Raw genomic sequence first — 26,850 nt, 5'->3', positions numbered from 1 at the left:
TTTGTAACCTATATGGATGCTTATCTTACATGCTGTACACCTAAAGCTAATATAATAAAGTGTTGAATGCAAACTGTATTCAAAAAATAAAAATTTTTTAAATAAAAAAAAATGGGCAAAAGAAATGAATAGACACTTCCCCAAGGAGGACATACAGATGACCAATAGGCATATGAAAAAATGCTCAACTTCACTAATCATTAGCGAAATGCAAATTAAAACCACAATGAGATATCATCTCACACCAGTCAGAATGGCGCTCATCAACAAAACAACACAGAATAAGTGCTGGCGAGGATGTGGAGAAAAGGGAACCATCCTGCATTGCTGGTGGAATGCAAACTGGTGGAAACAGTATGGAGATTCCTCAAAAAATTAAAAATCGAACTGCCTTTTTACCCCGCTATCCCACTTTTAGGAATATACCCCAAGAACACCATAGCACTGTTTGAAAAGAAGAAATGCACCCCCATGTTTATGGTAGCATTGTTCACAATAGCGAAGATCTGGAAACAGCCCAAGTGTCCGTCAGTGGACGAGTGGATTAAAAAGCTTTGGTACATATAACTATGGAATACTACTCAGCCATAAGAAATGATGACATAGGATCATTTACAACAACATGGATGGACCTTGATAACATTATACTGAGTGAAATAAGTAAATCAGAAAAAACTAAGAACTATATGATTCCATATATAGGTGGGACATAAAAATGAGACTCAGAGACATGGACAAGAGTGTGGGGGTTACGGGGTGGGGGGGGGAGGAGAGGAAGAGGGTTGGGGGGAAAAGATTCATACTACAGGTTGAGAAAAACTAGAAAAGGAAAACTAGCTACCATTAGAAAGTGGAAACTGATGCTGTGTTGTTTAACAAAAGGTCCATTATAATTCAGCATCCAAACTCTCTTCTTTGCACGTGCACACACGCACGCACACACACACACTTTCAAAAATACTCCTGCTTATACTTTCAAAAATACTCCTGCTTGCCCTGACCTGGTAGCTCCAGTTGGTTAGATCATTGTCCCAATACATCAAGGTTGTGTGTTTGATCCCTGGTCAGGGCACATACAAAAATCAACAAATGGCCTGACCAGGCAGTGGCGCAGTGGGTAGAGCATTGGACTGGGATGTGGAGGATCCAGGTTTGAGACCCTGAGGTCGCCAGCTTGAGCGCGGGCTCATCTGGTTTGAGCAAAGCTCACCAGCTTGAGCCCAAGGTCGCTGGCTTGAACAAGGAGTTACTCTGTCTCCTGTAGCCCCACGATCAAGGCACATATGAGAAAGCAATCAATGAACAACTAAGGTGCCAAAACGAAAATCTGATGCTTCTCATCTCTCTCCCTTTCTGTCTGTCCCTATCTATCCCTCTTTCTGATTATCTGTGCCTCTGTAAAAAAACAAAACAAAAATCAACAAATGAATGCATGAATAAGAGGAACAACAAATTGATGTCTCTCTCTCTCTAAAATCAATTAAAAAATACTCCTAATGGAATTCATAAAATAAAAGTTATCACCCTTTCCTAAGGAGATAACTCAATGTCTCCTTACTACTGCGTCTAAATCTAAGTTAAAAATGTCTGGGTGAGCCTGACCATACGGTGGCGCAGTGAATAGAGCGTCGGACTGGGATGCAGAAGATCCAGGTTTGAGACCCCGAGGTCGCCAGCTTGAGCGTAGGCTCATCTGATTTGAGCAAAAGCCCACCAGCTTGAACCCAAGGTCGCTGGCTCCAGCAAGGGGCTACTCGGTCTGCTGAAGGCTCGCAGTCAGGGCACATATGAGAAAGCAATTAATGAATAACTAAGGTGTTGCAATGGGCAATGAAAAACTAATGGTTGATGCTTCTCATCTCTCTCTGTTCCTGTCTGTCTGTCCCTGTCTATCCCTCTCTCTTACTGTCTCTGTAAAAAAAAAAAAAAGAAAAGAAAAGAAAAGATGTCTGTGTGATATAAATTTCTGCTCTAGTTCCAGCTCAGCTATTTTAGATTGGGTCCCTAGAAAAAAAGGCGAAAGATTTAAACGATATGAAGAGAAACAAGAGTATAGGTCCCTAGAAAGAGAGCCAGAGCCAGGGATTCTTGTGTAAGTGATTCACTGGGGAAGGACTCGCACATAAAAGGGACCAAGGGGAAGACAGGATAGGGCAGGGAATTAGTTAAACCATAATTTGGTCTCGACTAGAGAGTAGTGTCAGCTTGATTTTACAGAGTTCTGGAGTCTGAACTGTACACAGAATTGGGCCAGTTTGAGACTAGGTATGAAGATGATCTAGGTAAAACAGCTTACCTGATCTACCAAATGAAGGCCCCAACCTAACTGGGACCACTTCTACCTAGAACTTATAGTTCTAGAATATTAGTCATACCTCTCCAGCTTTTATGGGAACTTTCAGAGCCCTCAAATTCTCATATGCCCCCTTTCTCATAAGTTCCCATTTCCACTGATGGTAGACAAAACATACTTTCTAAGTAAAAGTAAGTCCATTTCTTCCCGTTTTAAATGGTCTACTTTAAGGAAAATAGGTAAGATCCATTATTAGGGCTTTTGTTTCCTTTAACAGGTCTTTCTTTCACCTGCACCTTTCCAAGACCTTTCAAGCTGGATATAAACGGTATAGGTGTGCTGATAATGGAAGGAAAGAGCCTTTGTTAGCCAACTGTCTTTGACCTCTAGCTGAGATGTAGTTTGTCTGGTGTGTGAATTTTGGCCCCTGCTCTTCCCATAGTTACTACCCTTGAATGACTAAAACTATGTAGTATTAACTGATGATCTGGTTTCTCAGTGCTCAGCCCAGTGGTCTTCCTTGAGAAACTTAGTAATATCATTTTTCACCGGTGAAACAGCTGACTGAGCTGTTCACCTTACAGCTTCTGCTATGCAGTAACCACCTCCTTCACCATGGTAACCCCATGCTAAGCCCATTAGCAGCTGACTGCCATCCTTTATACCATATGGGCATCAAAGGAAATTCTGTGATGTGTGTGTGCATGTATGTGTAACTTCAGTCTGTCAAAACATTATATGCATTAACTTCTCCTGTGCTTTTCTAGCTCCTGTGGTCATAGGGACACTTTCCAAATAAAAGAGGCTTGAACGTTGCTTCTCCGCTTTTGATTTCCTTTTCATATCAATCTGGAGTTGCTGTTCTCACTTATCATCCCTCACTTGCCCTGTACCAGGCTGAACGCTAGGGAGGTTTCTGATGGGTCAAGCTAGCACCTTGTACTCTACTGTTCCTGCCAAATCTATCAAAATGACTATTCCTCCCTCTTTTGGTCTGATAAGCAGCTGTCATGTTTTTCCCTTCCTACCCTACACTTTTTCTTTGTTCTAGGTGAGCTGGCCTTCCCAATGAAGCCTAGCCCTTAATGATAGACTTCAGGGAGAAAGGGGGAAAGGATAGGATGACCAAAAGGGGAAAATTTTTGGCAGGAATTTGAAAGGCATTAGGTTTTGGTGACTATACTATTTCCCTCACAATTACAGGTCTGAGTTTGGGGAAACAGAATTAGGGGGCTGTTGAATTTGAGGACAGGAATTAAGGGCTCTGGACAAAAAATGAGGTAGACACTAGATAGGGTTCAGGTCATAGGACAGCTGGTATTTCAGTTTAGCCCAACTCAGTTGCTAGAGCCTGTTGCTCAGCTGGCAGAGGGGGTCAAAATATTTACATGTCGCCTATTTAATCCCTCAGCTCAGTACATTAGCTCCCCATTTTAAGTTATAGACAAATGTGTAACTGCCCTGACTTTAATTTTCCAGGTATTTCCTTCTCTCCTATTCTTCGGGTCAGATTTCTTCCCTACTTGAAGTGCTGAGGCATGCTTTAGGCAAATGAGGTCCATCTGTATACAAGCACTGGTCTTTTTCATTTAAGAGCAGAGGGCAGTTTTCTATCAGCATACTAGGATTTTCCTAGTTTTAACTCTTCACAATGTAGTTAATGTGAACACACATCCCACCATATTATATTCCATTACCAATAATTATTGAATTGTCTCTTCAAATAGACTATTTTTGCTAACCACTGCACCCTAACAGCCTATAAATGTCCTGTATACTTTGGGAAATCAGTGAGTTAATGAAAAGGTATGGAAATATACTATGGTTCTCACTACATATGACATAATTGCTGAGAAAGGCCCTTTCCTGAAACACCTCAACCCTTTGCAACCCATAAGACCTTGGTAGGTCTTGGAAAGGTAGAGTGATAGAAAGCTTTTAACAATTTGAACTAGAAACTCCCTGAATTTGTTAAAAGTGCAGATTCCTGATGCCTCTGTAGATTCTCTATAACTGAGGTGTGGGCCACAAATTTTCGTTTAAATAGCACTGGTGACTGAACAGTCCTAGTAAGTTTGAGAAACACTGATATTGCTTTGTAAAAGTTCAGTGTCACCATCAAGAAATTGTTTCACTTCGAGATTGCCACTTAGGGGCAAACCTTGACAATACACAGATGTAAACAGTCTTTAAAATTAGTTTAGCCATCAAGATTGAATCCCTTTCCAAAGCTTTGGTGGCACCGTTTAAGAAAACTCCACCAAATTAACCTTATGATCATGGTTTCACCCATATACAAATAAGATTTAAAATATAGGCTTTTCAACAGCAACCTTCAGTAAATCATCTGTCATGTTTGTGGAACTGTAATTCCATTTTGAGTACAGTACTAACATAAAACATTGTAAGACAAATCACTAAAATCATGAGAAAAATTGCTTGACAATAGTTCCCTTCCCTAAGATTCACTCTATGTATTTCAGTGATATTCGTAATAAAGATTTAGGAGTAACTGCTTGATCAAGTAAAGTATTTCCCATTGTAAAGGCAAACTATTAAAATTTGAGTAGGAAAGATTTTAATGTCTTTATTCCTGTAAAACCTTGGTGCAGCTGCATTTCCAACATGTTTGTTGGTATTTTAGCAAAAACTTGTCAAAGCTATAAACATTTTAAAATGTTTAATTTCTTAAAAATTAAAAGACTTCAGAGAGGGAAGGAGAAAGTGACTAGTTCCACTTTTTATGCATTGCTTGGATGATTTTATGTGCCCTGGCTGGGGATCAAACCCACAACCGTGGCATTTGACAACTCTTTAAATTTGAGCTACCAGGCCAGGGCCTGTTTCAATTTTTAAATCTTCAATAAATCAGCTTATGTAACTGTTACAAAGTCGGTTCAATGTTGCATTTGTTTAGTGAATTCTAAACTTCCCCATGTTTAAACACCACTCACCAAGGATAGTGACAATACAAAAGGCCTTTCCTTCTCAGCTGTACACCCAACTTATCAATGCTAGACTCTCCACTTATTTTTTTGCATTTTCTGAAGCTGGAAACGGGGAGTCAGACAGACTCCCGCATGTGCCCGACCGGGATCCACCCGGCACGCCCACCAGTGGCCGATGCTCTGCCCACCCTGGGCGTCACCATGTTGCGACCAGAGCCACTCCAGCGCCTGAGGCAGAGGCCACAGAGCCATCCCCAGCGCCCGGGCCATCTTTGCTCCAATGGAGCCTTGGCTGTGGGAGGGGAAGAGAGAGAGAGAGAAAGGCGCGGTGGAGGGGTGGGAAGCAAATGGGTGCTTCTCCTGTGTGCCCTGGCTGGAAATCGAACCCGGGTCCTCCGCACGCTAGGCCGACGCTCTACCGCTGAGCCAGCCGGCCAGGGCCTCTCCACTTATTACATGCAAGTGTTGTGTTCTAAGTGAATTTTTTGTAAAAGGCAAAAACTAAAATTTTCAGCTAAGTCCACCTATTTACATACTAAATTTTCAATGATCACTGATAGCTCTGAAAACCAGTAGTGTTTTTTCTAGGAATTAATTCCTTTACTAGGAATAACTTGACTAAATGTCATCATTGGTCCTTTTTCTCTTGGGAGCACTCATTTCAACATCAGCAGGCTTTATTTACCTACCCTAAGCAACTCAACTCACCCATATTCACAATACTCAAGGGGGAAGCTAAGTAACACCAACGTGGCAATTCACTTTCACCTTTGGGGAAACCTTACCACAGGATACTTATTCATTGTGACATGACATCATACACTATCAAAGAGAACACTTCATCTTTCTCTCTAAAAGGGGAGCTTGACTGAAATACAATCGCCTTAAACGGCATATTTATCATTTGTGTAGTTAAAAAAACCTGCTCAGTTCACATTCTTCTTTATACACGCCCCCCCCCCCCCCAAAAGAACCACATCCATGAATCCCTTCCCATGTAATAGACTTTGTATGCCTCTGGACAATTAGAGGTCAACAGGCAGTATTTTACATATTTCAGAGCCAGGAACCACACTTGTTACCTTACTTCAATATTCTGGAACATCAAACTAGAGCTATTCTACATAGAAGCCTAAGAAACTCAAAATTTCACATAGGTAATGAGTAGGACCTGCAACTGCACGATTTAGTTCTCATGCTACACTCCCCCCTTTCACAAAGTCCAATTACTGACATTCTGTATTTACCACTCCTACCAGATTTCATTTATAAATGCTAGAAAAACACTTCACACACAAAAATATATATATATAATTTAAGATTATTGTATTTCCTTACAAGAGGAACATTTTAACAAATTTTATAGGTGTCAATCCTTGTTCAAATTGGGCACACATCAAATCTAGCATTATGGGAGTTTTATTTGGAAGTGAACTTAACTAAATACAAATGTCAAGATACTACACAAAACATCCACAGGAACTTTTTTTTATCTTTTTTGAATTGTTCACAAACATTTCCTACATAATCCAACATACAACAAAAAAAATGGTACATCTGTTTCTTTCAATTTGCATACAATGGAGAAAAACAAGAATATATATATTTTACAAAGTTTAACTAATAAGACACTAGGCAGGCTGACAGTTTAAGTCTATGAGTGAGAAATTATCTAATAAAAAATAATCAATTTATTTAGCATCAGTCACTTCCATAACCAAGTATTACTCCAATTAATAAAACTTGCTGTCATCACGATTCTGGTATATACTTATATACCGTTACTTTATTTTTAGTACTGCTCCCCACCTTGGTTCTTCACAATTACTAAACATAGAAAACTGTTGCAAAGTAGGGGCAAGCATTTGCAAAAACAAACAAATAAAATCCCCAGCTTATTATAAGCACGAATGTGTATGATGAAATTTCTTTCCAAATAATGGACTTTCAAACCATCCAGAAATCACCAGAACTGAATATGCCAAGATATTTTTGCCTAAGTCCAAGTCCAACAGAGCTGAAAATCAAACTTAGTGTTTAGTTTTGGGGTGGGGAATTCGGCCATTTCAAAAATGACCATCTGAAAAAAAAAAAAAAAAAAAAAAAAAAAAAAAAAAAAGACCACCAAAAAAATAGGTTCACTAAATTTATTTTAAAAATCATAAAACGTTTCTTACAAAAGAGCATTACATTCTGCACACTGCTCTGAGTAGATGCCAGGGACATATGGACTAATGTTACTTTTCCTCCCTGTCCCACCCCCCTCCCTAAATGTTATAGTGACCACAAAGCAAAGTGTTCACAATAATTACATAGGGGGAATTTTTTTTAAACCACCAACAATAAACAAAAATGAAAATTCACTCACTCTGCTGTTGTTTCAAAATTTCAATGTTAGTTTTTGCACACCCCCGCCCCAACCCTGTTTGTAAGGAACTAAAACATTACATCTGGTGAACAGCAAAGATTTCACTACACCTCAAATGCAGAACACCTATGAAGCAGAGGAATGTTGGCTTTTTAAACAGAAGCAGATAAAAAAAAAAAGGTGCAGGACTCCTTCAGTTCTTCACTAGTCTTAGAAAAACTTTCCAGAATACTGCTTCACACTATAAAAAAGAAAAAATATCTTGCATTAGAATCCTTCAACATCTGCATACTGCTTCACACTATAAAAGAAAAGAAAAAAAAAGTACGAATTAGAATTTTTGTTTATAACATCTTAATCAACATTAAGACAATTTCAACGCTAACTTAAAACGATAAGCATGTCCATTTTAATTAGAAATGAGAATTAAAACATTAGCAATTAACAAATTAGAGCAATGTAAAATTCAAGAAAAAATGATTAATAGTGAACCAGACATTAGTAGAGCAGAATTAAGAAAATGAAACCAAAAGTTGTTAATATTTGGTAGAAAAGACAAGAAGTGCCAGTAAGGTGTGAAATGCTGCATTTTACAGCACCAATCATTCATTTGTCCTGTAGAGGCATGGCCTGTGCCATATGGCAGACTGTGATTTGTTGTCGATTTAGTTATCTAAAAACAACAAAATCACTAGTCTTCCACACAGAACTAGACCAACATCCACTGATCTTCTATATTTTCTACAGGCTCTGTATAATTTGTTACAAGTGGTTTTGGCAGCAGTTTTCACCAGAGAAATGAGAAGTTTGCTTGGTTAAGGCTTCTTCCAGCAAGATTAGTATTGAATGTCTCCATTTTTAGTAAGAAAGCAGAAGAAAATTAAAGCAAAGCTATTAGAATGTATAGAAGTTAGGTCCCCAAAGGGTTGAGACACCATGGCTTCTAAAAGAGAAATCAATTGAGAAGAAAAGCTTTTTAAAGTTTTAGTATGTGTAGGCTAACATAAAGCTCAACTTAAACTGACCTGTTCTGCAGCAAATACTGTGCATTCTGTATCTGGTCCTGTGTTCCTGTAATGGTAATGATCCGATCTTCGGACCCTTCTAAAGGCTCATCAATTTTGATAGAAGCTCCTGACTCATGACGAATTTGTTTAATCCTTTGCCCACCTTTGCCAATAATAGATCCAGCCAACTGAAAAGATTTTCAAAAACAAGTGTTTATAACATACTTTAAAAGAAACTGCATTACCTGTAATTTTAATGAACCTCAGGAGTTTTAACTTTGTGTAGTTATTTACACTGATTTTTTAAATACCCCCCCCGCCCCACTAGTCATGATTTAGATTACAATGCATTTATATTTTATTTCCTTAATAAATGAATCAAGAGCTCAAAACCCTCTAAATACACTTTTGATAATACTGGATATCACCTGACAAAAATCTCAAACTAGATTACAACACCTCACTGAAGTCCTTAAAAACAGTTTTAATTCTAAAACAGAATAAGACCTTTTTAAAGTTAAAGAACTTAAAATGTTCATTAAATGTTCCTGTATACAGTAAAGATACTTACATCTTTGGGAATAGTTACTTGTGTAGTAATAATAGGTCCACCAAGATCACCATATGAGCCACGACCCCCTGCATAGGAATAATCTGATTTAAATAGTGAGCATCAAGTTCATTCACAAAAAGCATGAAATAATGTTTGATTTCACAAAGGAGAAAACTTACCATATCCAGAGCCACCCTAAAATTGGAAAAAAAGAAAAGAAAATTACTTTGCCTTCAAGGTTATTCTTCAGATACTTTTAACATTCCTAAAGCCCTTCAGTTTAGGAAGCCAATATCCTCCCATATTCTCCCCTATTAAGTATATTCAGAAGGCAAGAAACCACTTAGGTACACAGCATTTAAAGAAGCGTTTAAAAAAGGGAAAAGGGAAAGAAGACACTTATTGGTGAGTAGGCAAACATTTTCATTATTATTGATATGAGTATAAACTCATGATACTCAACCTGTGGTTCATAAGCCATCTGCCATTCTGAAGGGCTCCATGTATCTATTGCAGAATCCCAAGTTTCATCAGCACTGAAACCAACCTGTGTTAAGAGACAGAACGATTAACATGACCTGGCACTGTATTATTGTCACAGAGCTACTAATCTTATACGCCTAATTTCTACATCATTAATACATAAATCGGCAGCAATCACATATTTTTGGAAATAATGATGGCTTAATTAAGTCTTCATAGTCCAATAACCAACCAAGATCACGTACAAGCGGCTATTTAAGAAGTTCCTTTGTAAGACAAGCTTTTCAATGAACAGTATTGAGGAACAAAATGTTTAACCACACCTGACTTTAAGACCCCTCAATACATACTGTGGATAAATGAAAATTCTTACCATGCCATCGTAACGGTCTCCAGGTCTTCCTCTTCTGTCATAGGCCATTAGATCTCTGCAAGAACAGCACTGGTTGTAATCTCAACTTATTTACATGTCACATATATGATAAAAAAACCCTACCCTACCCATCCCTCCTCCTAGTTCAGCCTCTTGCATGTTAATAAAACGTAGATAAAAGAAACTTACCCTCCTCTAGGTGGTGGTGGTGGTGGAAGAGGAAGGTTTCTAGCTCTGCTACCACCTCGGCCACCTCGTCCAGGAGGAGGGGGAGGAGGTCCTCGCCGAGGGCTCATATCATCATAATCTCTTCTAGAAGGAGGCATCGGACGCCCACCCCGACCAGGAGGCATTCTGTCAAAACCACCTCTTCCTCGCATGGGAAATCCTACGGGACGTCCACGGCGGTCATCAAACATCATTGTAAAGCCACCATAATCATAAGTTTCATCGTAAAAATTGGGATCATAAGGCTGTGCACGTCCTTTGATGGGAGACTGGAACAAAACACATAGCAGTATTATAGACCAAAGAAAAATAGCCTTGGTTTATAAACAACCTTTTTCTTTTCTTTTTTAAAAAACAAAACATTTAAGTCTTGTTTTAAAGTATCTGGAAGGTACTTCAGATAGGATAGGAACACAGGTAAAGACACAGTTGGAAAAAAGGATTGTGAGAAACAACAAAAACAGTATTTTTGGTGAGTCAACAAAAATTGAGCTTTAATGTTCTTGTGGGGGAAGAATGAACAGCTTGCTATTTTTACCTTTAAGATCTTAAGGGACTGCAAACCCCTTTTATGTTTCACAATGGGTTTATGAAAAATTGACCATTCTGAGGGATGAGGACCAGTACCTTCAGAAAGCCCATTACCTATACTGATGCTATCAGTTGGGAAGCTATGCAGTTTAGTACTGTACCAACTTCCTTTTTGAAAGACAAAAAGGCTATAAAAATCTCACCAACAATCAACAGACCACTCTCCATGTTCTCAAATTATTTCTAAATTAAAGTGAAAGATGACTGACATTTGACTAAACATTTTGAAACTATGTTTTGACACCTATTTATCTCATGAAATTAAATGTAAAGAAAAATATTCTGAAGGTACCTCTGATATAAGATCAAGGATGATTTTTATGCATTCTACAACCCTATCAGGTTTTCCTCCGATTAGAACGACTCTGTCAGTGGAATGAGGACAGCATTCCTGGAAAAGCTTGATTGTTGTCTGAGTATTCTGTAATAAATTAAAAAGAAATGAAAAGAAATAAAAAGAGTGCACCAGAAGAGGCTGGCATATCTAGGAGGGTTCAGGTACTTTCACTAGCCTTAAGTAAATCCACCAACCACCTTCCCTGCCCCTAATCTCATTAGTGAATCTAGGTATAAAAATTTTTGGCAGAGTAACATGGCCAGGCCTTATTGTGGTATTTTAACAGCAAACTAAATATAGGAGGGATGAGGAGCCTCAGGAAAGAAACCCAGAAGGATGAGAAGTCCACTGACCCATTTATATGAAAAACTATTTTCTAATAGGAAAAATAAAACTGTGCCTTTACCTCTCGAAGCTCTTTAATTTTAGCACCTTTGACCCCAATAATTCCTCCTGCCAGACTCTGATGGATCAACAGTCTCAATTCGCAGTCAAAGTCACTTCCTTTATAGTGTTGGTACTATAGAGGGAGAATTGTAAAATTTTAGTTTCAAATTAAAGATTCCCCAACAATACACTTATCTGCTGTAAGCATAACATACTGTTGCAGTGAGCAACCTGAATTTATATTTTAATAACTTTACCAGTTATGTGCTTATTATCCTCAATAGCCAGGCCCAAAAAGGACATTCTGCACCACCTTAAAAAACTATTTTATTTTCAGGTCCTGCAACACCATACCCACACTGCAGCCACTTAGCATGTCGCTGTTACCACATTATTATTATTAACATTAAAATAACACCATAATATAAATGACTGCAAAGCACTTTGCAAATGTAGTTAATTCCCACTGCAGCATGGAGCAGGGTCAACAGTGCGTTGTAAGACCATTCAGTTATCATGTTTTTAAGCCTTTTGCTATACAGACGGGAAAAGCACACTATGTTAAAAACAAAATTGATCCTATGGGCCAGGCTCCATACTTCAGTGGGGTTCAATGGCACTATGACATACATTTAAGCATTCCACAGCATCAGATTCGAGCGGGAGCTGGCTGGTTGCAGTGGGTGATGGCAACTGCAGGCCCTGAAAGTAGAAAAATAAGAGTAATAGGTTAAGTGTCTAGTGTGATCAGGCTATTGTCGCATATATTGGTAAAGCTACTACAATGTATTTCACATCTCTATCATTAAATAACTGCTAACCTACACTAAGAAACTGCTAATCTACAAATACACATTCTTCTATATAACTTTTTGAACAGTCCTTTCTAACAGTCTAACACTCAATATTTTAACTTAAAAACCAACAGCAGCCTCCTGTAAAACTAAAACCTTTAATATTTATGCTAAACCCATGAAAAGTACATGACTACAGACAGTTCCTATTAACTCTGGAGTGCCCAAACTACATTTTAAAACAAGTACAGTAGCCCTGCACACTATGGAGCAGGTTGTAAGATGCTGCTGCTACAAATTATCTCCTTCCCCCATTGTGCCCAATAAAACATACTTTAAACAGCCCCCCCACAATTGGCAAATAGATAAAAAAATGAGCCTACCTCTTCCAAGGTAGGGATGATTTTCTTCAGAATTTCTCCAATTGTTTCAATATCAGCACTGATACTCAATATGCTGTCAAACATCACAAATACCAGATAGTACAAAAAAAGTGGAAAAGAAAAATGAGTTTTGTGTTTACCACCAGTAGTCATACAAACTTTTACAGAGAGGTAACATACAATTATTTAATACTCCCCATCTTTAAAGTAGCCTATTTATAGATTTACACATGCATTTTTGTTTTATGCCCAATACAGACATGGTAACAATATTAGGAAACTTGCAGAGACAGAGAGAATGGGCTCTTGGAAGGGCTCAGATTAAGTGGGCAATAAATTGACCAGAACTGAAGCAGAGTTGAATACTCATGTTCCCCGCCACCACTAAGTTAATTAAGGATACCCTCGCTGTTACACATTGGTAAAACTGGCACACCTTCTCTTAGGCAAAGTGGGGGGAATATGCAAGTGGTGAACATTATATTTGGAGTAAGGTTATGGATACCAGTTAGAAATTAGATTACTAATGGGCTCTGCAAGAAAACAAATACAAATGCGAGACAAAACAAAGACAATACAAATGAGAAGTGAAGGAAAGTGAACCAGAGTTAGCATTTCATCAGAAAAAATTATGAACAGGCAATGTTGGGAAGCAAGGTGGGCCACAAAGACAGAGCGAGAGACTATTTTGGTAACAATTTGATTTACAATGCAGCATATATGCAACACTTGAAGCTGTGCTCCTTCCATCGAAATAAAATTAGTGGATCGTTTGGGTGGGCAACTCACGGTAAAAGTTCAGTGACAAAAAGACTTAATGGGGAAAATAAGACAGAAACTTGAAAAACAATACACCGTCTAAAGGGGATACTATTTAATTATATAAAAGGCAGGTAATAAAATACATTTCTCTCTTTCTAATCAGGCAGTGAGGCATAAACTGTTGGGACATACCGCTCGGGGCCACTGCTGTCTGGGACTGAAACACTGGCATTGTACTGCATTGGTCATTGGCGTTCGTGGATGTTGGCATTGGGCATGGGCATTCAATCAGAAGTTGTCAAGTATGGTACCCGTTTGGCAACGAGCACATTTTTGGGCATAGCCAACCAGGGTTTTCACATGGGCGTTCAGGGGCGGATGGGCCAACGTCATGGTGGGCAACGCAGGGGTAAGTCGATCCAGTACATGGGCAACGGAGATATATGGCCAAAAAAACAAGGAGAGGGAAAAGGGGGAAAAGCAATAAATTTTAATTTAATACAAACTATACTCATACTCTCAATTAATGAAACAAGTTTAAGTTGTTCTGAAGACTAACACAATAATGGACTTCTCTATATTTGACTGTGGCTTAACATTTAAGGACCTTAAATGATGGTACTAGCTATTAAAAAAAAGAAAACAAACGATGTTTCAGTAGCAGGCTGGCTCATGAGGGTAGACACAAAACCTGTCATGACTCAGTTTACTGAAGTTCTCGAGGAAATGGGGAAATAACCCAGATAATTGTACAGAATATCTGGATTAAGAGGAGAGAGGTTTATAAAAGACAAAACAAAAATTCCCACACCACCAAAAGCCCTAACTCTTAAAAGTCTAGTTGGTTTCCTGGAGGTTTAAAACGCAGTCCTAGATCCTAATAGGCAAGTTTGTAAAATTTAAAAAATTTAAGTTCAGTTTACAGTAATCAAGAAGAACATACAAAGATCTGTGACCAAGAGAGAAATGAAATACTATCAAATAAGTATTCAACACAAAGTTATTTGCCTTATTTTAGCAAGAAAACATTAAGAGCGTGTTCACTATGAGAAAAATTTTGAAGGAATTTAGGTGTAGCCAAGTCCTGTAAATATGCTTACTTCTAGTGATACCAACATTTAATGTGTCTAATCACAAGAGTCAACCCACTATAAAATATGAAGACTCAAACAAATCATTGGTATTGGCAGACAGATTCCCAATCTTAGGTGCCTACCCTCTTCACCCATGTTTAAATCATGCAAGCTCAACATTAATTTGTGCTCCATTTGTAAGCTGTTAAATAACAGATGGACGATTAAAAAAGGAAATAAAAATTTCTCAGTTTAATCAGCCACCTGAAATGTTTTTCATTAACCCTGTAATTTATTCACACCCGTGGGAAATGGTGCAAGAGTTTTTACACTGTTGTTATTTCTAAATAAGATGTTATCTTGTTTGAAGTGAATAATTTGGTGGAAAGTTATTAGAAAGCAAAGAGGTGTAATATAGACACCCCCAACCCCAATTTTGTTAAATCAGGAATGGCAAACCTTGAAATTATCTATGCAATCAATTATAAATGGCTTTTTATCTAAACTATTAAATGATTTCTATGATGCAACTCTTTCAATTTCTACAAACTGAAGCTGTTTGTGTAGTAGTTTAAACTCTATTTAATACTTACGTCTGTACGCAGAGCCTTAATGTTCTTGCCTCCTTTTCCAATCACTGCCCCAGCATTCTGGAGAGAGTAAAAAGACACATTAGTTTTGCCCTTTCCTTCCTGTGCTCTCAAGCTTTAACCAAAAAACCAAAATCTATTTGGGAATATCAAAATCATCAAGCTAAAACAAACAAAAAAATTCAAGAGCCAACATGCATTTTTGGGTCTCAACACCAAGACAAGAGTTTTGGAATATTCAGAATGTCAGAATACACAGAACATGAAACCTAAGCACTGGTTAATTTTATAGTACCCACCAGCAACAACAATTTAAGCATCAGCAGATACCTTCACATTGTGACCTAGTAATATGGTAATATTAGTAAACAGCCAAACTGCTTTCCAACAAATTTACAATGTGATTAATTAAGACCCACTAATGCTTTAAGGATCACCCACACCCTTTCTCCTGGTTTGACCTTTAAGTGGCTCAATATATTAAGGGATTTCAACTTGTTAGCCAAAAAAACAAAGCCAACACAGGTCTGCAAGTCTGTTTAAACCCACATAAATTTTTCATATTCTTCAACCTTTTAAAGCTTCCCCAAGGGCCAAACCAGAACTTATTTTAATTTCTACTATAGTAAGAACCATTTTCTTTTAAATTCAATTTTATTTAAAACTTTTTAATTGAACTCATTGGGGTGACATTGGTTAATAAAATTATACAAGTTCAGGTGGAATAAGAATCATTTTCAAAAATAAAATGAATACCTTGCTCTGAAGCAGAATGCGTAATTCAACCATCTCATCAGTGTTCCTCGATCTTTTAAAAGCTTGTTCTTCTTCCATATCTTCTGCAGGGCGCTTACCTAGAAATGAACAGTTCAAATGTCAAAAAAGTATCAGCATTTTCAAGAAAAGAAATCTTGAATTATATTTATGTTTTAATTCAATTAACAGGTTAGAGAAAGCAACTACACTCTTTCTGAAAAGATTTGTTTGTAATACATATTTATAAAAAAGGCCAAAGGCATTCAAATTCTTGGGTATTTAAATATGAATCACATTGTGCTCAGTTAGCAGTATCAATTTCTAAACAAAATACAGTGACAAAATATTTCAAACGACCAGAAATTTCAAATTAAAGAAAAAATTTATTTATTGGCTTTCTTTGTCTTAGTTTAGTTACCTAACAAGTTTTGGTTACTTTTAGTTCATAAAAGCCAGGATGTAACTCAGGGATCTCAGATTAAACAAAATCACACAATAATGAATTTAACAAAAGTATAAAATTGTTATGATTAAAATATCTTCTCACCAAATTCGCCATTGGTTTCAGTGTTGGGGAAGGTTTCTTCTGGCTGTTCAGTTTCCATTTTCTTGGATTTCTTATACACACACACCAATCTGTTAAAAAAAAAAAAGGTAAAGTGACTAGTACATATTTGGCTTATTGGAAAGCCGTGCATGTCACTAAATATTAAAAGAAATGACTCTGCTTCCAGAACGTACCAGTTATTATATGTCCTTGCAGAGCAGAACTGAAGTGTTCTGGGCAGGACCAATTGACAGCCTAGTGCTGCAGTAGCCTACAAAAACCAACATAAATCAGTTTTTCCTTTCGGTTCCTGATTACTGGATACTAACAAACACTCATCTGACCACAGCTAAGTAAAGACATATTCCAAAAACTTTTCTCCATTTTAGGGTCTTAAAACCAAATGATCACCTAAAAAAAAATCCCAAACAATCTAAATCTGATTTTTTCCAAGTTCTCTAAAGCCAATGATCTAGTCCCACTGCAAAACCTAGTTATTTTCTATGATAAACTTGTAAGACCCTAAGAACATCAGTCTACGAACCTCAATTTTGTCTCCGTAAGTGTAATTTATACAAAGATCCAAAACAAAACTAGTTTATTAAAATTTTAAACCGTTTTGGGTTTCTTTCCATTAGGACTGGAATTGCTATTTTGTAAAACCTCGGAAGTTTCCAAATATAAAGGCAAGTTCAAGCCGTACTGAATAATCGGGTCAATCTACTGGAGGACTACATCTGACTGATTTAAGAGCAGACCCACATGCCAATTCTACTCGATAATTCAGCAGTTAATGGAGACCTTGAACACTACCGAGATACTTAACATCAGGTTAAAAAGGGTATAATCTAACAATCACACCTCTACAACCAGACTGCAAACAGCATATTATCTCCCTTCTCAGGACTGCAAGAAAGAGGCGACGTGTAGTCTCCGCTTAAAAAACGGGGGGAGGGATACTAGGTGGTTTTGCTCTTTAAAAAAAAGGGAGGAACATTTATGCCTTCCGTTCTTCCATAACGTTTGCCGACTAACCGAAACCGCAACCACCGCTAAGTACGCGCACAACCAGCCGAGGGAAACATGCATTCCCGTCCCCACGCCCGATACCGGGCTCGGCTACAGCCGAGTAACAGGCGCAGAAAAACCCAGAGGCGAGAGCACAAGCGCCGCGCCGCACCTCTCCTCTCCTCTCCTCTCCTCGATCCGACAGGAAATGGCGGCCCGTGTAATGGCGACTACGTGCTACTAGGCGGAGCCGAGCGCCGACCCCCTCCCCCACCCACCACGCGGTCCCGAGATCTCATCCCCCGCACCCTCCCCCCTCCGCGGGAGAGACAAAGCAACGGGAGACGATCCCGACCCTCCGGCCTCCCCCGTTCCAGCTCCCAGCTCAGGCGCGGAGCGCCCAAGTGCGGCGGGACCCACACAAAAGACAACTGCATTCTCTCCCGCCCTCGGGTCCCGCCCGCCGGCCTCTTCTCCCCCAAAAGAAGCCTCGTCTCCAAGACTACAAAACTGCAGTTCAGCCTACAGGCTACGTGCCTCACAAAGCCCAGAAGCCTCCAGTACCACAACGCAGACTGCGGATATACGCTCAGGGAAATGGCGGAGGTGGGGGGAGGGGAACCGTGCAACGTTCCCTCGCTGAGAATCCGCCAACCACCGGTCAGCCCCCAAACGCCTCCCTCAAGCGGGAAAATTGGTCTCCGACCCTCGCCCTCACGCGCCGTTTGCCTAGCCCTGCTCCTCACCGCGCGAGGCCGCCGTCCTATGCCGCCGCGCAGCCTCAACCGGTCACAGCTAGACAGAACAAGCACAGGGCCCTGCCGTTCTCCCCCGCCTCCCGCGCTGTCCTACCCCGCCGCCGCGCCGGATTGGCTGCTCGAATTTCAGCAGCGCGACCAGGGCGAACAATTGGATTAAGCCCGCGTCAATCAAGGTACCGGAGGAAGGCACCACCCCCGCCTCCCGCCGGCGCCTCCCTTTAGGCCGTGAGGCCGCTAAGGGCCCAAGGAAAACCGGACTTGGAATAAGTCACCGCAGCCTTTAGGAAGGCCAGTCCCCTACCTGAGTCCGTAATACCGAAGCCCCAATAACCCTAATTACCTATAGGTCGTAAACAAGCGGGACGTAAGCAAGACGTCGAAGTTGGTGCAGCAGAGAAACAGAGAATAATGGCGTCTTCAGCGATTTCGCCTGGAGCGCCCTCCTCCTTTCCCGTCCGCGCACTCAGTAGCTGGGGCGGGGTGGGGTGGGGGAATCTCTCGCGAGAACTAAAGATAGTTCACAAGCGCAAGCGGGAGGTGGGGAAGGGGCGTTTTCCGAGCCAGGAGGAATGTTTTGGGCTGGGAGGAGGGGCGTGAACGTGCGCCAACTCGGGCGGGAAGAGGCAAAATTGGATTAGGGCGCGCGCCCTTTTGGTTCCTGTTCTCAGAGTCGCGCGGCCCGGGAACTGCTATAGCGCATGGGGAAGGCAGGACTCAGGTCGGTGGTAGGCCCTGACGAGTGCCCCCGTTTCCACAGTGCACACTCGCGTCGCCCTCCCTCCTCGCAGCCCGTCTCCCTCCCGGGCTGCCCGGTTGCGAGGCGAGCTGCGGGGTCGGTAAGTGCGGCCCGCCCGCCGGCCAGGCCCACGCCACGGACACCCGGCCTTTGTGATGGGCCGCAGCGCCCGGCCGGTGTGGCGCGAGCGAGGGGCGCCTTGGCGGTTCGTGGCCGCGGGCGGCTCGGGCGGGATCGATCCCGGGCGACGCGGGCGGGCCCGCGCAGTTGTGGTGGGGAGTCTCGGAGTCTTGGAGAGCGTGGCCGTTTGGCTCCGACCTTGAGCCAGCACTCCCGGAAAAGGCCAGCCGTCTCCGCAGGGTTCTCTGTTATGAAGAGACCTTTCTTTTTCCTCTCTTGTCTCCTTTTACTTTTTGTTACTAAGGCCTGTATTGCGAGTATTTTGTAGTGTCATCGCTGCATTCGTCTGAAAAATTTTTGGAAGTAGTGTTGCATTCATCCAAAATGATGCAAATAACCTACTAAATACGTCTAGACACCTGCGTCCCGTTCGTTCAGAGCTTTAGAGCTTACAGAGTATCAGGGTATTGGCAGTGATCAAACCATCAAACACCTCTCCCACTAGTACATTATTACCATTTTAGCGTATTTAGTCTACCCGACTTTTTTTGTGTGCGTTTGGTTACTTTAAGGCCGCTGTGCTAAACTTGGATGATTTCTTTTGTTAAGGTCCCGCCGAATCGTGACAAACCCGGGAAATCGCCAGGCGTGGTAATACCCAATTTTCACATCAAGATTCTTCAGCCCTCCAGCCTTCCTCCACAGCCCCAAACTCACGTTGAAGTTTAAAGGTGTTGTAGTTTACACACAGAGCCAAGTCCACCTTTAGTGGGATACTTTTATGTTTGTTTACATTTTTAATGTTAAGTTTAATGATTCAAACCTGTAACTTGATTTCCCTCGTGAATAATTTACAAAATAGAAGTAACCAGCATCTTTTTTAAATGATTGTAATTTCATCTACCCTTTATCTTTTACTTGCCTAATTAGGAAGAAAACTCCTGTTAGAACTGAGGATTTCATGAAGCACCCTTTATTTACTGGCTGGGAGGATAGATAGTTAAATACTCTTAGAGCCCAGAATCTGAGATTGTGGAGTTTATAATAAAGATCTCTTTAAGTGGCAATGTAGTTTTTCTAATGGTCCCAACCATGAAGAGTATAAGTCTTTGTTGAGATGTAAAACTTAACTCACCTTTTGGGCTTATGATTTATAGTTACGATTTTTATTAAATGTTAAACCAAGAATTGAATGAATGTGGGGGCTGGGAATATTTGGAATGTAGAGATTTAATCTGCCAGTTAGGATTTGCAACATTTAATTGAATTGGTCATTTAAAATTTGGACATCTCACTAACACTAATAGACACATACAGGGTTACTGTACTAATTCTTTCAAAGTAGTATTTCTGTCGCAGGCATCATTTTCTGCCTTGAGAAGTAGTGATGAACAGGAATGTAAACAGTCCTATCCAGGAACTTTTTACTCCCAATTTTACTGTTTTCGGACTGGATCCTAATTGAAGAAAGCTGTTGTCTTTTCTAGATGCTGTTGTCAGTTTGTTTTTTTTTCCTTTTCCACTTGTTTTCTTCCTCACCTCTTATAATTTCCTTTTTAGGTTTACTCTTTAAATTATAGGAGTTTGTCTTTTCTCCATCCTTTCATCCTCTATTGTTTTCAGCCAAACTGTATTTATACCTACGCTCATTGAATATCTTGCCAACTTCATCAATACATTCAAGTGGTTCCTGTTTTGTGTAATTAATTGTATGATCATTTTGGACTCCCAATGAATTAAAAGTTAGTATTATTTAGATATGGAAATTTCTTAGATAAGCTAAGATAATTGAGGTAGTATACTGTTCAGCAGAATGATTATTTAAAATATTAAAGTAACATTTTCTGAATTCTCCACTATGTGCCACACCTGTGCTGACAGTTTAATGTTTATTTACAGTTCTGTGAATAAGCTGTGGTCATCTTTGTTTTATGGATGAAGAAATTAAGGCTAAAAGAAACTAAAGAACATGTCTGAGCTTACACAGTAGAGTTGGGACTAAAATTCTATTAGAAATAAACCTATTCTCTTTCTGTTTTCTCCTTACATTAGGTTATGAGAGATCCACAAATACCTCCACGGATAACTTCATTCTGATCTCAGTCATTACATATACTTCTCACCCATAATTTTCAGTGAGTACCTTTTCAAAATTCTGGAATTACCTTGAAGTCATTCCAAATGAATTAAAACAGATTACCCTTATTTTTTAGATGCAGATAGAGGAAAACGTGGAATGATTATGAATTCAATATTTGTTATTGCTTTTAAATTTCAGCTGTTGGTTGAATGCGATATAAAATGTCCAAGAGGATGGTACTTCTACCTCTTTTTCTGTTTTTTAAAAAATTGAAATATGTGAGACTGACTGAAAATTAATTTATAAATCAAATATGCTTAAGTCTTATTGGTGAATGATAGAGTTTTCCTACACTATTCTTTTTCCTCTCAGTTCCTGCAATCAAGATCTAGAATGTGTATTGTGGTCAGTCAAGTTTAGCATGCACAAAATGTCAATTTGTTAAATTTTTATTTCATGATTATAAAATTAGTGGGGATTAAGATATACATATGCAGTTTTATATCTGGCCTTTTTCCTAACAAAATATGAACATGTTATTAAATAGTCCTTTAAATGTTTTTTAAAGATGCTATCACCTTCCATTTCATAGATTGTTTCTATTTTTTTCCCACACAGAAAAATAATGATAAATATTCTGGCACATAAATATTTGTCTTCATTCCTGATTGTTTTCTTAAGGTTAATTTGGGAAAGTAAAAGAAGTGGGTCGTTTTTTAACAATTTAAAAAACACATACTTTTGAGGATTTGGGGCTCTTTTTATGTATGAGCAGACGGGAAGCTGTGCTGCCCTAGCTAACATCTCCCCTCTGAGTTGCTCCTACCTGCAGTAACTATGGTTACTTGATTTCTTGAAAAAGGGAGGAACAAAAACATTAGGAATTCTTTGAGGAAGATGCAGGTAGTAGAAATTACTAAATTATTAAGGGGCTCGGTTATTGAAACCCAATCTAAATTTTATAACATAGATCCCACATGATAATACTTTTTCTATTTGATTAAAAATTTTTATAAACTTTTCTTTGTAACTTCTAGGAAAAACAATCCTATTGTATGTGGATTATTATTTTTTTATTACATTTGTTCTTACATGCAGTTTGGGGACTATATTCACATTGAGATCAATATATCTTCCATTCTGCTATTACCTGAAGAATTCTGTGCAACAAATATGCATATAGCAGTTTTTCCTTCAGAGTTCTTGGCTTTGGTAAAATTGCTGATATTAGCTGTATTTGAGTGCTTGCACAATGTTTAATGCTTCTTAACACATTCGTTTTAAATAGGTTGTGGTTATATTTTGGAATTTTGGTCATTGGAATTTTTTTCTTTGCCTAGTTGTGATAATACTATAAAAATATAGGATGTCATTTAGCTCCAGAAATGGAGATTCAACTCCTAGAAGTTAGGACTTGGAGAGAATTCTTAATTAGCACTGCCACACATTAATGGAACAATTTAGTTACGGTTTAGTTGAGCAGTGTTTCTCAGAATCTGTCCCCACCGTCTTTTGAAAGTTTTGTAATTTGGCATGTTCAGTACAAACAAATGTGTGTTTGAAATAAATAAAATATTTTAAAATACATACATAAACCCTAAAATGTCAGTGTGATATAGTTTTGAAAATTTAAAATTATAAGGTGTTTTCAGAGTTATAACAAAGGAAAAGTAGTAATTATAATGTTTTGAAGCTGTCATAAAGATAGATGCATTAGGTGATCAGTTTTTCTTTCACTTGATTTTGTAAATGAAATAATTTAGACTGCACTAGATGAGCTTGTTATTTAAATGAGATTTGACAAATCTGTTCATTTTATTAATGTAATGTGCTTATAGAATAGCCCCTTATGAGTAAGTTTTATATGTAAGTGGGTTTTATATATAGATAAGAGACTGGCTATACTACTACATTCTCTTTCCACTTAAATCAACAGGATCTAGCCTGGCCTGTGGTGGCACAGTGGATAAAGCATAGACTTGGAACATTGAAATTGCTGGTTTGAAATGCTATGTTTGCCTGGTGAAGGCACATATGACAAGCAAGCAATGAACAACTACAGTGAAGCAACTATGACTTGATACTTCTCGCTCTCCACCCCCTCCCCCCGTAAAATCAATAAATAAAATCTTAAAAAAGAAAACAGGGTCTAGAAAAAGGCATAGAAATGGAGAAATTGGAGATTAACAGAATTTATCTTGTTTCTAGGTCTGCTACTAGCTATGATCTTTATGTCTTAATCTTCATGCCTCTCATTCTCTTTCAAATACATGACAATACCTACCTGCCATAAATTATTTTGAAATTTAGGTAATACTACAGATGTAAAAATACTTTGTAAAAAGTTTAAAGTCTTACAAGAAGGAGGTCTTAATTTTTATTTTCAGCAAAGCTTTGTTTATACAGCTGTACCTGCTGGGATTATAGGATTAATATCTCAAATTTATCCGTGTTCACTTCATTTTCTGATTAGTCTTGATCTTTTTAGTTCACACCATTCAGTCTTTTTTCCTTTCTTACTGTTTCTTACCTCCTAGAAGTATCAACAGTATTATCTCCTAGTATTTAACAGATGCAGATAGAAAACAGCATTTGTGTTATATGGCCGTATATAATAATTTAAGGGTTTATAATGTACTCCTAAGATAAAACATTTTGTAAACAACTGAATCATTACTGTGACATTTATACTTAGTAATGTGAGTTTGTAGCTCCTTTGAACAAGTGGAGTCTCTAACTTTATTTTTTGCTTATTTAAAAATTTTTTTATAAGATTTTATTTATTGATTTTACAGGGAGTGGGGAGAGTGACAAGCATCAGCTCATAGTTGCTTTACTTTAGTTCACTGATTGCTTGTTATATGTGCCTTGACTGGGCAAGCCCAGGGTCTCAACCAGCTACCTCAGCATTTCTGGTTGGCAATCTATCCACTATGCCACCACAGGCCAGGCCACTCTTTTTATTTTTTAATTCAATTTATTGGGATCACAAAATTTGTAAGTGAAAAATAATTGGCACTACAGGTGCACTCTCAACCAATAGGTTATTTACTGGCTCTCCTACCTCTTTTCTTTTTTATGCCATAAAGGAGCTTACTTTTAACTAATAACATGTAATAAGTTCTTGAGTTGTCAACTAGTAATTTTGCCTAAGGGAAACTAAAAGCAGCCCAAACAATTATACTAGTAGTCATGTTCTAACCCTTAGACAGAAGGTATTATTTTAAGTCTGGCTGCTGCTTAATACAGGTTGCAAGTAAGTATTTACTACTTTTTCATAGATAAAGCCTTTGGCCTTCAAGAAAGCTTTAGTGGAAAAAAATTTAACCCCCCTTCCTTTTTTTTTTCCGCTTTAGAGAGGAGAGAGAGAGAGAAGAGGGAGGAGCAGGAAGCATCAACTCCCATATGTGCCTTGACCAGGCAAGTGCAGGGTTTCGAACCGGCGACCTCAGCATTCCAGGTCGATGCTTTATCCCACTGCGCCACCACAGGTTAGGCAACCCCTTTTTCTTTTTTTAAAAAACTGTTTAGTTTTTTAATTACATCTAAGAAAGAAAAAGTACTGAATATATATGTTGCTTGAGCTGAAAGACATAGAAACGAGACAATGTATGCACCAATTAAATTTCTACAAAGACACATCATTTGCTATTCATAAAGTGAAGGGACCCACCATATAATACACAGAAATAATTTAAAAGCCTTTTCACAAGAAATAGCTCGAGCTTTGCTAATGGTTCATATTCCATGAAGGCATCTGACATGTCAATCTGTGAAACAGGTGCTTCATTCTTATCTATTTATGTGGTAGTTTTCATAGATTTCTGGCTGAAGTCACAGTTAAGACAAAAGGTTGTCTAGGACTTTATCCTTTTTCTGCCAGAAAGTAGGTCTGGAGGATTATCTTCTGGTTATCCTCCTCTACCTCAGTGCTGCCACTGCCATGGGCAACCAGAGCCCCAGCTTCCTTGGCCTTTAAATCTGCTTTTGCGGGTGATACTGTTTAATTTTAGCCTGAGCTACTTTGGCCTGCTTCAGCCTCTGGCCGCTTGTGGGCCTTGGACACGTGGCTGGATGCCTTGTGACTGACTGACCATAGAGGTGGTGATTCTGAGGCTGAAATGAGTGGCCTAAATGGCTGGATTTGCCCCTTGGGTTGGCTGACCTAGCTGCCCAGTATCTGTGCCTGGGCCAGTGCTCTGCCCTCTGTCCTCTGATCTCCTTTAATTTTTATAGTAGCCCATGAAGTAAGTATTATATAGACTAGAAAACAAACTTAGAGTGTGTCAGTTTCTCATGGTCACTTGCTTTTGTTCATCTCCATTTTTAAAATCCTGTATTACCTACACTGTACTCTTATTGATAACAGGGACCTGAAAAACCTACCATCAAACTCTTGCACTCATGAAGATAGGCTAGTGATTCTTTTTTGCAGCCTCCTCTTACAACCTTTACTGTTTCTTGTAGTTCCAGGGCTATTTGAGCAGCAGAGGTTATGAGTACTCCAATGAACAACCAGTTCCAAGTCCTATCATATCCTATGCCCCTGTTCCAAATGGCAAATTTCCTTTTTTTTATATTATTTATTTATTTAAAGTGAGAGGAGGGAAGATAGACAGACTCCTGTATGCACTCCAGCTGGAATCCACCCAGCAACCCTGGTCTGGGGCTGATGCTTGAATAACCAAGTTTATCCTTAGTGCCTGGGGCCAACTCATGAACCAATCCAGCCTCTGGCTGCAAGAAGACAAGAGAGAGAGAAAGGGGAGAGGGAAGGGAGGAGAAGCAGATGGTTGTTTCTCATATGTGCTTTGACCAGGGATTGAAACTGGGACGTCTGCACACCAGGCTGATACTCTATCCACTGAGCCAACTGGCCGGGGCCAGATGGCAAGTTTTCTTATGTATGCATGAAAACTTTTATAATTCTAAATCAAAGATATCTTTATCTGTAAAAGGAAAAAATGTATTTTTGTGAACACAGAGTTAATTAGTATTTACTGTTTTATTATACCAAGAAAATAAGAAGTATATTTACCTAGTAAGACTATTGGAATTATTTAGCTAAACAAATAAGATGCTTTATTGTGCCTGACCTGTGGTGGCGCAGTGGATCAAGCGTCAACCTGGAACGTTGAGGTTGCCGGTTCAAAACCCTGGGCTTGCCTGGTCAAGGCACATATGGGAGTTGATGCTTCTTGCTCTTCCACCCTTCTCTCTCTCTCTCTCTCTCTCTCTCTCTTAAATGAATATCTAAAAAAAAAATAAGATGCTTTATTGCAACTCAGAATTTATTTGTTATAACTTGATCCTTAGACTACATGTTTAAGTGTTACATGGTCAAACACAATGGTGTATTTTAATAGAGTATGAATTATAGCTATGAAAATAGCCTTAGTGAATATTGTTTCTTTTGGGTTTTTTTTGCCTTAATAGTTAGGAGGCTGCTTTTTTTAGAGTTTAGTATATTTCTGAGACCCAAATTCAAGATTCTTAACTAATTTTAAATGATTAAAATCTGATTATTATATTATTTAATAATATTTACTACATTTATTTCATAGGTCTGACGTTATGCTTTACAATGTAAATCATGTATCACAACAGCTGTGTAAGATAGATGGTATTGACATTTTACAGATGAAAAAACTGGGTTAGAAAAGTTAACAAAA

At 38.9% G+C, this 26,850-nt stretch overlaps 2 protein-coding genes across 9 annotated transcripts in view; one reads left to right on the top strand and one right to left on the bottom strand.

The window, feature by feature from the left end:
* The window catches only part of RMI1 (RecQ mediated genome instability 1), a 274,637-nt gene that overhangs the window by 244,402 nt on the left and 3,385 nt on the right, over nt 1-26,850 (top strand). Inside the window, exons 1-4 of one of the 4 annotated variants that reach the window (XM_066256987.1) lie at nt 18,792-18,960; nt 19,708-19,829; nt 21,151-21,233; nt 24,535-24,669. The exons of 1 other annotated variant lie outside the window; for it this stretch is intronic. The gene's annotated coding sequence lies outside the window, so the exon portion shown is untranslated. Of the gene's footprint in view, nt 1-18,791; nt 18,961-19,707; nt 19,830-21,150; nt 21,238-24,534; nt 24,670-26,850 lie in introns of those variants that run through there. 2 more of the 4 variants (XM_066256988.1, XM_066256989.1) reach the window with 2 other exon arrangements.
* HNRNPK (heterogeneous nuclear ribonucleoprotein K) lies at nt 6,547-18,722 on the bottom strand. Of its 5 annotated transcripts, none has more exons than XM_066256994.1 (17): nt 18,583-18,720; nt 16,668-16,744; nt 16,474-16,562; nt 15,927-16,024; nt 15,174-15,230; nt 13,700-13,743; nt 12,746-12,818; nt 12,199-12,270; nt 11,588-11,701; nt 11,137-11,265; nt 10,215-10,522; nt 10,026-10,080; nt 9,633-9,716; nt 9,349-9,364; nt 9,188-9,270; nt 8,635-8,804; nt 6,547-7,910 (listed from the first exon to the last, which is right to left on the bottom strand). In XM_066256994.1, exons 3-17 carry the CDS (start codon nt 16,529-16,531, stop codon nt 7,877-7,879), a joined length of 1,395 nt encoding a protein of 464 aa, XP_066113091.1. In that variant the 5' UTR covers nt 16,532-16,562; nt 16,668-16,744; nt 18,583-18,720; the 3' UTR covers nt 6,547-7,876. The 5 variants fall into 5 exon arrangements, with proteins under 5 accessions (XP_066113091.1, XP_066113090.1, XP_066113089.1 ...); XM_066256993.1 differs by lacking the exon at nt 18,583-18,720 and adding an exon at nt 18,228-18,345; XM_066256992.1 differs by lacking the exon at nt 16,668-16,744 and having other exon boundaries at nt 18,583-18,722.

Source organism: Saccopteryx bilineata, chromosome 2, assembly GCF_036850765.1.
Source record: "Saccopteryx bilineata isolate mSacBil1 chromosome 2, mSacBil1_pri_phased_curated, whole genome shotgun sequence".
Taxonomy (NCBI): Eukaryota; Metazoa; Chordata; class Mammalia; order Chiroptera; family Emballonuridae; genus Saccopteryx; species Saccopteryx bilineata.
This window is presented reverse-complemented; position numbering and strand designations above follow the sequence as displayed.

Excerpts from the sequence above, each read along its gene's own strand:
- HNRNPK (XM_066256992.1), bottom strand. The coding sequence starts at position 16,531 with ATGGAAACTGAACAGCCAGAAGAAACCTTCCCCAACACTGAAACCAAT. Across the intron at positions 13,744-15,173 it reads TTAAGGCTCTGCGTACAGAC|TACAATGCCAGTGTTTCAGT; the intron begins GTAAGTATTAAA and ends TGACCAATGCAG. Across the intron at positions 12,271-12,745 it reads TCATCCCTACCTTGGAAGAG|GGCCTGCAGTTGCCATCACC; the intron begins GTAGGCTCATTT and ends TTCTACTTTCAG.